Raw genomic sequence first — 11,608 nt, forward strand, 5'->3', positions numbered from 1 at the left:
TAGTGCAAAGGATGCTGGAAAAAATAAATAAGACCTATGACCTTATGACCTGAGGTAGGTGTATTGGTATACAGTATATACAATATGACATAGTATGAACAGCACTGAAATAGAGAATGGTGAATAAATAGATAAGTGGAAACCAGTAAACAGGTGCTGATTAGAGATACTAGAGTTACTGGGTTATTGCACAGGAATTGTTCCTGACACTGGAATTGAGGGGAGGAGCTGGAACAGGTTGTGTCCGGGGTGAGATGGATCTGCAGTGATGTTTCCTGCGCGTTTCCTGACTCTGGAAATGTCTGAAAAGTCCTGAATGGAGGGCAGGTTGGCACCGATGATTTTTTCTGCAGTCCTGACTGTCCGTTGTAGTCTGTCCCTGTCCTTTTTGGTGGCCGATCCAAACCAGACTAGGGCAGCAGCTAACGATGATTTTAGTATTCAAAGCTTCAATAGATTATTTCAACGATTCATCGATGTGTCGTTTAAGAAGTAGCAGGGATTGTCTGAGCTACAGAGAGAGGGAGGGGAATTAAAGGGTGCAGCTCCCGACACGCAGTTAACTCCTGACTGTGAGGTTACAACTCACGGCCCAAAAAGGAGAACAACAAACGCACTTATTCACATTTTCAGCTGAGGACTCCGGCTTACTTTGGCTAGCCTTCAACTCAACAATCAATCAAGATTTCAGTTAATTGCTGAAGTTGCTATTACTGTTACCTTGTCTTTGGGCCGCTGGCAGAACACCTTTTTGTTCAACTGCCGTCGTGCTGTTGCCAAGGCGACATAAGTTTTGTTTTGCGGTGGATGGACTGTGACACAGACAGAGTTGTTGTTTTCTTTAGCATGAAATAATAACATACTTTGGACACTTTCTTCTTTGTCCCTCGCCATTTTCTCTCTCTTCCTCCACTTTGCAAACGGCTACATTATAATCCTGACGTGTTCACAGTGTAAGTGCGATGTGCGACAGTAATAAATGTCCGTGCGAAACACTGTGCTGTATAGTTACATGGATTAAACGAAGCATCGATGCAAAGAATTTGTGTCGAAGCATTTTATTAATCGATTTTATCGATTTAATCGTTAAATCGTTCCAGCCCTAAACCAGACAGTGATGGAGGTGCAGAGAACCACTGCAGCAAAGTCGCAGACATCAGCCCAAGGATCGGTGATGTCACCGTGTGTCCATGTGTGGCGGTGGCGTCACTTACTGATGCTTCAGAAATGTTTGGGGAAATGTAGCATGTGTTGATGCTACACGGTCAATAAAACAGGGTACCCACGGGGTCCTAAAAGTATTAAAGTCTTAAATTTCATATTCCAAAAATAAGGCCTTAAAAGTATTAAATTTCATTACTAAAGTATTAAATTAAATTTACCATGGTCTTAAATTTGTTCTTGTCCTTTCGTAGGATTAAAAAATGCCATAACGTCATAAATAAACACTTTTTATGTGTGTGACTTTATAATTTACGCCGTTTGGTGTGACTCTGATGTTGTATGGCAGTACAGGTAACGTTACTGTTTACGTCAGTGTTTAGCTTTATACTCTGGACTGTGGAGTGTTCGCACTGCATGAGCTCTGGCATCCAAGCTCTGGGCGAATCAGTCAGTTAGGAAAGAAAACAAAATGTCTCTGACGTGCTACTAACAAGCTGACGCTAGCTCGTCACCTGAGAATGGGAAAGTGTCTGAAATTCAGAAAGCCAGATACACGGACAAGTGGCGGTTGAGGCCATTCGGCACAATTTCTTTGTATTTTTGATTTCACCCCTTAAGAGTTCTTAGTGCACAAAAATTGGATTCATTTCATAGGTGTAATTTACGCTGGGGATACTGGGGACATGTCTCCATCACTTTCTTTGAAGCATTTGTTAAATATGTTCTGAAAAATGGCTTGCAAACTAGAAATGTTAAAAAAAAGAAAATAGTTTGAGAAAGATTATTTGCACAATAAGAAAAAATGCAATGCCATTTAAATATAGAAGAAACAAATGTGCAATGTCCAAAAAAAGTTTAAGCTAAAAAAACAATTTTTTAGTTTGAATTGTCATCTGAATCACTTTATATAAATAAAGACAATTCTACCAGAAATTGGTGCAGAAAAAGTGTTTAGTGCTCAAAATTTTCTAGGGGACCCACAGACCACCATTTATATATTTCAGCATTGAATATTTCATCCAAATAGTGTTAAAATATCATCTTGTCTTGTTCTCGTGAGCCCAATATTGTAAATTGTGTATCGTCACACCACTAATTTGAACCCCTATGTCCCCACCACTTTTCAACACAAAGTGACGTCCTTGATTCATATCAAAGTACAAACACACCCCAAAAAGCTATAGTGTGTTAAATATTAATGTATTATAATAAAATGTTTTATTAAATTCACGTAACTTTGTAAATAATTTTCTCAGGCTTAAAATTCATACAGATTTGTCATTATACGGCAGTGAAGTTGGTATTAAATTTCATCCTAGGTGGTGTTAAAAAGCTCTTAAAAAGTCTGATAAAAGAGCTTTGATCAGGACTAGTATTGGATCAGGACTCGGTCTATGCAGATACTAACTAATATTAAATGACTCTGATCGGGGGCAAAAATCTTGATCAGGACATCCCTAATACACTCTCTCTGCCATACATTTACTACAGAATCAATTAGTCGTCATTAATCGTAATTACATTTTGAATTATTATGTTTGAATAAAATTAGATTATTTTGGTTTTGTTTGATGTTGTGATGTCAGTCCCAGCTCCCCCAGCCCAGTAACTCAACAGATGACAGCTATGAGCATCTCCCAGGATTCAGCAGCTGTAGACTCTGATCGAGCAGAGGTTGAGGAGGGAGAGGAGGAGGGTACTTCCAACAGCACAGGTAAACATCACAGGAAACAGTGGTCCTTTTCCCAAATCTGTCCCTTACCACTATCCACAGAAAGTATTCCCAAAACCCTGCACCATAAACATCCCTCAAAAGCAATATACTCTGTGATGACATTTCCCCATATGTATGTTTACTTTATCTGTCCTTCATATTCTGTAACCTAATCTCACCATGAAATAACGGTGTATGGAAATTGTGGTTACGTTTTTTAAACTGAAAATGATGTGATGGTTATCCATTTTCCAGCACCGGTGTTTCTGTTTAGAGGTAAAGGAGTTTTCTACTTGGCACCAGTGCAAAAGCGCTTTTTGAAGGTTTTGTTGTCCACATCACACTAAGTGGGATGGCCCTTAATAAGCAAATCCACTATCCTGATGTGTCAACAGGGAGAGATTGAATAGGGCGCTGGTTTAGTGTGGACTGAGAAAAAGAGATAAAGAATACATATTAAGCTGTTTTATACCATCTCTTTCATATTTGATTATATAATTTCTCTTCAGACTGATTCATGGCCATAACATACACTTCCTCATGACTACATTGATGAGTGTAACCCTTGTTACTTGATACACTATATTGCTAAAGGTTCTGGGACACCCGCCTCTACATGCACATGAAGGTTAATGACATCCCATTCTTAATCTGTAGGGTTTAATATGGAGTTGGTCCACCCTTTGCAGCTATAACAGCTTCAAATCCTCTGGCAAGGCTGTCCACAAGGTGTAGGAGTGTGTTTGTGGGAATTTTTGACCATTCTTCTAGAAGTGCATTTGTGAGGTCAGGCACAGAAGTTGGATGAGAAGGCCTGGCTCTCAGTCTCTGCTCTAATTCATCCCAAAGGTGTTCAATTTGGGTGGGGTCACCAATCTCGCTCATCCATGTCTTTATGGACTTTGCTCTGTGCACTGGTGTACAGTCATATTGGCACAGGAAGGAGTCATCCCCAAACTGTTTCCACAAAGTTGGGAGCAAGAAATTGTCCAAAATGTCTTGGTATGCTGAAGCATTAACAGTTCCTTTCACTGGAACTAAGAGGCCAAGCCCAACCCCTGAAAACAACCCCATACCATAATCCCCCCTCCACCAAACTTTACACTTGGCCCAATGCAGTCAGGCAAGTGCCGTTCTCCTGGCAACCGCCAAACCCAGACTTGTCCATCAGATAGCCAGATAGAGATGCGTAATTTGTCACTCCAGAGAGCACGTCTCCACTGCTCTAGTGTCAGCTGCGGCGTGCTTTACACCACTGCATCCAACGCTCTGCATTGCACTTGGTGATGTAAGGCTTGGATGCAGCTGTTCGGCCATGTAAACCCATTCCATGAAGCTCTATACGTGCTGTTCTTGAGTTAATCTGAAGGCCACACGATGTTTAGAGGTCTGTAGCTATTTACTCTGCAGAAAGTTGGCAACATCTGTGCACTGTGCGCCTCAGCATGCGCTGACCCCGCACTGTGATTTTATGTGGCCTACCACTTCGTGGCTGAGTTTCTGTTGTTCCCAATCACTTCTTCTGTGTTATAATACCACTAACAGTTGACCGTGGAATATGTAGTAGTGGGGAAATTTCACAGATGGACTTATTGCATAGGTGGCAACCTATCACAGCACCACTGAGCTCCCGAGAACGACCTATTCTTTCACAAATGTTTGTAGAAGCAGTCTGCGTGCCTAGGTGCTTGATTTTATACACTGGTGTGGCCATGGAAGTGATTCGAGCACCAGAAATCAAAGATTTGGAGGGGTGTCCTAAAACTTTTGGCAATATAGTGTATCTCTTGAATGTTAAACTTTGGGTTATTGTTAGTTTTAGTATTTTACCTGTTATTGTTAAACACAGTCATTGTTGTAAACAAAGCATATATTTAAACAAGCAATGGATAAATTGATTTGTGACCATTGTGCTTGTTGTTTTGTTTTTTGTTTTTCTTTCATCAGAGCCAGTGGGGGAGGCAGCACAGGCTCTGTCTGATAATGACCAAACTCCTGACAAAAATAAGAAAAAGAACCGCTGCTTTTCTTGCCGGAAGAAAGTGGGCCTTACTGGTAAGGATGAGAAGAATTTCACACACACACATGTACTGAGTAGAGAGCTTTTCTTACCAACTTACTAACATGGTTCAAGGGTTTATAAGTGCTTGCTGGGATTCTCCACTTACCTGACAATCACAACCTGGCAGAGGTTTGATTTACAGTTTAACACACATGCAGTGTGTAGTTTTCGGTAAACTCATTGCACCATTTGCATGTCATTGATACCATGTCACTTTATTACCCTTGTCCTACTGGTTTTATGGCGCAAAGTGCCCAAATGTTGGTTGGGTGATTCACAATCTGTGCCACAAGAGCACAACGTGGACCATTTTTAAAATCACAGCCCTGCCAGAAGTCCCTTTTTTAAGATCTCGAATCACACAATCAAAATTGTCAAGAAGCAGTCACCGAAGGAGATGACACAGTTTGCGGACAGAGTTTGCGAACACAGTCCTTATAACTGTTACGAGACAATGTGCTTTTTTTGTTATATCATGAATCTCGGAAGAGATTATGTTCTTGGGCTACTGATATAGACTTACTTCTGATTTTGATGCAGCTCATCAGAAGTGTCACTTTTGATTCACTTATGAGGCTCTCATTATTTTCTAGTCAAACATTTGTTCACATCTCAGTTGTGGTGTTCTCAGTTGAACACCAAGTCTCAGCATTTTCCGGAAACGTTTCTCTTTAATAAATTGCCTTATCATAGCGATACAAGGTGCATGAACCATTATTGGAGGGGGGACTATAGGGTAGGGGAAACTGAGAACCTTGAGTGAACTATGTTTTTATTTATTTGTTTTTTTGACCAAAAGCACCTGTTGATTTCTATTGAAATTTAATGTCTGACACCATTTGCAAACACAAGGAATGAGAATTGTATAGAAATTATTTACAGTTTAACAGTATAATAGTGGGAGTTTTTGAAATAACCACTGTCTCAATTTCATCTCGCACATGGTATATTAAGATGGACTCTAAAGGGCTTTTATCTCATCACACATGGACTTATGTAAATACCTCAACATCTCCTTCAGTTGCCACTGGGGCGAAAAACCTGCTGTCAGAATTTTTCCAAAACAAAGACAGATATATTACTTCCATTCTGGCTTCTTTAAATTGGCATATTCCTACATTTTGGCATTTGAAGTTATCATCTACTGCCAGTTAGGATGCTCATTAAGACAAAATACCTGTATCCCACACATCCAAAACCCAACTCCCAGTCCATGGTTTGTGTAATGTGTTTTTTCCTCTACAACCAAACACTTTGGTACAGAGAGCAACATACTGCAGGATAGCGATGCATTTCACAGTCCAAGGCATTTCACAGTGTCCTGCAGCTTTTTGCCAAAGGACACTTTCCTCGAAGGAGGCTCCAGCCACCATTTGAAGTTGAAAAGTAATATTTATATATTAGGCCTGACCCTAATCAAAATCCTCAGAATACATGTGAAAATGCTGCCCTCGGGGCCTAGTGTTTTTCAGGCTGAGTTGCACACCTTTATTTATGCCCTGTTTAACTTTCTCGTCATTTTGTTGTACAGTATTTTAAATTTTAAAGAGCAAATATACCTAGAATATGCAGGAGCAACAGATATGAACATGTCAACCCATAGAGATCAATGCATTTTATGCTTTTATGCAAGAATGGTTGTGTAAACTCTTTAAATGTGTAATGATGTTTATAATAAAGCTGTTATGTTGACTGACCGTGTTTGCTTGTCTGTACTGAAGGTTTTGACTGTCGCTGCGGCAACCTGTTCTGTGCCATTCACCGTTACTCGGACAAACACGACTGTCCCTATGATTACCGGAGTGCAGCTGCTGCCCGCATACGCAAGGAGAACCCCATCGTGGTGGCTGAGAAAATTCAGAAGTTATGAGGACTGAGTGCAAAAACAAGTCTCTGACTTTGTGAATTTGAACAATGGCGACTTGGATGAAACACCTGATATCGTGGCTTCATTTGTTCATGGTAGTCTAAGACGGGCGGGGTGGGGTGGTGAGGTCGCAGCCACTGTCCAGACTCTTCCCTTACTAGCATCTCCCTCTCTCTCCACTAGTGATGGCTGAACCTGAGTGTTTCTGTGTGTGTGTTTGTATGAAAGTGTGTGTGCACAGTTGCTTGAGAGTCTGGGAGAGAGCTGTAGGGGCTTTGTGGACGTTAGTGTTGCTGTGGGGAGGGAAGGCATTTGATTTTACCCCTTTTTGTTTCTCAACTTGGGGGATCGTGTGAGTTTATTTTTATACAATCCCTGTAAGGCAGTTGAAATGAGACAGGGGTAAGCTGTTAAGGAATGTGTCACAGCCTGGATAATGACACAGAGCTCAATTAAGGTCTAGCAAGTTAAGAAAAGAAATTTCAAAAACTGGGAGGTTTCATGTATCAGCAAGACCTTTTAAGGGCTTTGGAATATACATTTTTCTCCCAGACTGCAAATGATGTCAACTTCTTGTCAAATTGGCTATTTTTTTTTTCTTCCCACCTCTTTACTCTATGGGTCACCACACATTGAACTCCAAGTCTCAGCATTTTCCATAAATGTTTCTCTTTCATATATTGACTTATCATACTGATATTGGGTGCATGAACAGTTATTGGAGTGGGACAGTGGGGGAGGGCAAGGGTAGGGGAAACTGAGAACCTTGAGTTAACTGAGTGATTGAATTCTGTTTTTATTTTAATTTTTTTTGTTTTTTTTTGTTTTTTCAGTTTTAATGAGCGTATGACATCAGAAGATCTATATTAATATATTGTAGTTAGCTTGAATTGTGTGATTGCATTCTATTTATTTTTTATTGTTTGGTTGGTCTGTGCTGGAGGATTGGCGGCATGTGTCAGCAAATCATTAAGATTTGCACTTGACCTTTTCATTTATATTTAAGTAATTCCATCTTGATTATATAACCTTTTGAATAAAAAAATAAACAAGCTCTGACACAATAGAGTCCAGTTAAGCCGTTGCAGCTACAGTTGTGCAGTAAAATGTCCATTGTTTTGGATTTGGAAACAAAGCACAACAAAGTGTGTCAACTGCAGAGCCCAAACTAATGTTCCACACCTACTCAGTTTTGTTCAGCATCTGGGTCATTTGCAGTTTATGTTTGATGGCTCGCTGAAGATATTGCCTTCATGTTGGACTGATAAGACGTTCTATTTCAGTAAGGCTATGTGTTCTCCTTGAATGCCCTTTTCTGTTCCATGGAGTCACCGTGTGAAGCTCCATGTTTCTCTAACCACCAGCAGACCACTGACACATGCTGAATAAAATCTGACCTGGGTCGCAGTTACTCTACACATTGACACACCTTCTGCTCAGCGAAAAGAAAAGATTGTCGCGATGCTACAGAGTTGCGTGCTGCGCTTTTTAAAATGTGCTCCGATTCAGACGAGTCCTTACTACGAAGACCGCTTCTAGCCAGCTTCTTCTAGGAAGATCAAACATACATACATGCATGTGTGCAGTGAAACATACAAGTTAGTGTTTTGTAACGGACTGTGCAGTTTGAAATGAAGCTGGAATGTTTAAAAAGCCACACAGCAGTAGCACAATGCATGGCAGGAACCCTAAGGTTCAGGTTAACAGGACTCTTGAGTTTGTTTTTTCCAAATGTAAATACCATATGGCTCCTATTCATATAGTATAATCTTAATGTAGATTTTTGCCATTTGGGGGGACTAAGATGAAGAAATACTATGTGTATAAAAGTTTCATAATTCAAATAAAAAAAAATAAAAAATAATGTGCCACAAATAGCACAGCCCCCCCCCCCCCCTTATTTACAAGTTGTTTTAAACATCATCTGCCCATGTAATGTCCAAAGTATGTTCATTAACTGACTCTACCATGAGTGTCTCCCACAGGCCATGCGGCTTCTATTCTACAATAATAGTCTGATTGTTAACAAGCCCCTATAAGCTTTATTAACCTTGTTGATTAACACAGTATCCCAGCCCATGCTTTTATCCTGTTACTGAAGCCTATTCATAGCCTAGCGATATTACTGAAAGATGAAAAGGCCCGTTGTGAGATGTAGAGGTATCATTTATCAAAAGCTTTCCTTGTAAATGTTGCTTGATCCTGATCATTAAATATTTATGAAGGAGCTATAGAAAAGTTGCAGGGAATTTGCAGAGTGTGCATTTTTCAAAATAAGCCAGTGCAGAATGTGTCGGATGTGAATGGCACGTTTCCTTGTATACACAGAATTACATGTTAGATCTTTTTGTTCCTTTGATTGGAAAATTGGCCTTCATCAGTATTCCTGTTTAAGTCCTAGTGTTGGTGATGGACATGTCTAAATGGCTTTGTGTCCTGCCAACACCAAGACTGTTTACTTACTACTTAGCATAAGTTGGTCATATAAAGCATATACATTGAAAATTCAGAAGGAGTTAATGGAGATTGAGTGACGATTATATACAAGGAGAATAATTGTCGTATTTAGGGGAACTTGTGGTTGGAGCAGCTCTGCAGTTCGGTGTTCCATAAGGTGTGTCTTATATATTCAGAATATTCACGCTCGCCTGCTGGATTGATGACTATTACAAAATATTGTCGCCTACAAAGTGCTCAGTTTTCCTTTTTACAGATTGAAAGTCCTTTCAGAGGAAACATCCTTTACTTGGGACGATTGTTCAGCTGTGTAAATCGCAACGATTTCATGGTTTACTCTTGCTGTTTTCTATTGACTGCTCATATCAAACCACCACCCCCCATTTTCTTAATAAACATGAGCAGTTTGAATGTAAACCACCATAATTCACATAATGAGCTGTAATGCCATTTATCAAACTACTTGGCCTGATATTGACTGTCTTTTGGCACAGGGTGGAGGCCCAGTTTTTTTTCTTGCATGTGATTTGGGACAGTTGGATCACTAAAATAGTATGAAAAAACTGTTTGTGATGAAGGACTTTGTTGGCACCAGCAATTTGGGCAACCATACCTGCATAATCTAGATATTTTCAGTAAGTTCACGTTTCTCTTCCTTCTGTTGCTTTGATAGTTTTGATGTCTTCAGTCTTGTCTTTAGCACAACCTTTCATAGTCAGTGTCTTCATCCTGTTAGGGTTTTGATTGATAATAATGATAAACCTGCAAGTAAAGACAAATGACAATGACTTGCTATATTCTGTCTTTCAAGATGAGCTTGAGGGACATCAAATGAAATCTGAGCTGTAGTTCTTGTCCCTTGGCACTCCAGTCCCCCAGAAACACCACCAGATATCTTTTTATTTTGTTTTTCTTTAAAGATTTAGGATTGTATGACGTGTAAGAGTAAGTATAAAACAATAAATTCACAAAGTTTATTTTAAATTACACTTGTCTTTTGTGTTTATGCGTTTCTATTTATTTGTGTTTGTTGCTAAAGATTGAGACAATGATTTATTCTTTAAAAAAGTTCTGTAAAGAAATGTATATATTTAGCAGTACATAGTAACAAGCATTCATGATTTCTTTGCTACTTCAGTACATGCACATACTGTGGCCCCACTGCTTTGTGCTTGTATATTGTTTTCAAGTACAAAGCAGAACACCACAGGCACAATTGGTGCTACACAATAGCACCGTTCAGCTTCGATGCATGCTGTCAGAGGGGTTGCCACGAGGGCCACTTTACTATACTGAATCAAACGCACTTAGTCTGTGTTACTGATAAAACAGAAGCGTGTCACCCAGATTTAGTGACATCACAGGTTCAAGAAAAACTGAATATAGGAGTCTGGAAATAAATGTGACCAATGGCTTGTTGTCTTGTAGCTGAAAACATGCCAAAAAAAACGTCATCTCCCATTTCACCATACAAGATCTTGAAAGTGACTAAATGTGGTGTGCACGTGTGGAGAAAAATAATACATCAATTGATGTGGCCTTTGAAAGTCACTAAGCAAGAATCAGTGTAACAGGCTGAGTTCAGTTTCCTTCCAGTGTAGCGCTGTCAGTTAAAATGAAAGACCTCTACAGAGTAGCTGGTATGGACGTCTGTGCACAGGTGTTTAAATCATGTTTGTCGCAAAAGTTGTTGCAAAATTATGTTTTTTCTTACACTTTCCTAATAACCCATTAGGCTTCATATGTTTCCTCCAATATCTTTAGCTGCACTAGTGTGATTCATTTCTTCACACAAGCCACAATAATTAATATATATAAAATGTTGTCTTTTTAGAAGGCTACGGGTGTCCATGGTGTTGTGTCTGCCACAAATTAAATTCATCTCTATTGTAATGAGGTGTAGGCAGAAATCTCATATCTCCAAACATGGGTAGATAAAGCCAAAACTATAGCAGGATCTGGAAAGATAAGATCTGGAGCACATGGTTATAGTAAGAGATTTTTAAAAGATGCAGGAACTGACATTTGGACATACAGTGTGCCTTTATCAGAGTACTGTTAAGACGCTGATGATCTTTCCAGATCCTGTCTCAGTTGTCCTGTCTGTTGAGGCACCGGTTTGAGATCTAGGTTGGCTGTTGAGATGAGATTTCTGCACTCTAAAACTGGCTGCATGGCCAGATACTGTGAGTGGTAAGTGATGAAAATATGTTTTTGTCTCATTTGGGTGACCCGACCCTCTAACCTGAAAATAGATTAAATCAGCCAGATTGACTGAAATCATCTGTGTGCAGGGCCTGTAACGAGATGGCCTATTTCTTGTGGCCTGGGTGGGCTACATAAC

The 11,608-nt window shown here is 39.8% G+C and overlaps 1 protein-coding gene across 2 annotated transcripts in view; it reads left to right on the top strand.

Annotated features, from left to right (window-relative positions):
- The window catches only part of zgc:77486 (uncharacterized protein LOC405808 homolog), a 17,659-nt gene extending 7,411 nt beyond the window's left edge, over positions 1 to 10,248 (top strand). For both annotated transcript variants that reach the window (XM_046049232.1, XM_046049233.1), the window contains exons 4-6: positions 2,751 to 2,878; positions 4,826 to 4,933; positions 6,662 to 10,248. In XM_046049232.1, the coding sequence (XP_045905188.1) occupies positions 2,751 to 2,878; positions 4,826 to 4,933; positions 6,662 to 6,810 (385 nt within the window). In that variant the 3' untranslated portion in view covers positions 6,811 to 10,248. The remainder of the gene's footprint in view (positions 1 to 2,750; positions 2,879 to 4,825; positions 4,934 to 6,661) is intronic.
- Positions 10,249 to 11,608: the final 1,360 nt, after the last annotated feature.

Source organism: Micropterus dolomieu, linkage group LG05, assembly GCF_021292245.1.
Source record: "Micropterus dolomieu isolate WLL.071019.BEF.003 ecotype Adirondacks linkage group LG05, ASM2129224v1, whole genome shotgun sequence".
Lineage (NCBI taxonomy): Eukaryota > Metazoa > Chordata > Actinopteri > Centrarchiformes > Centrarchidae > Micropterus > Micropterus dolomieu.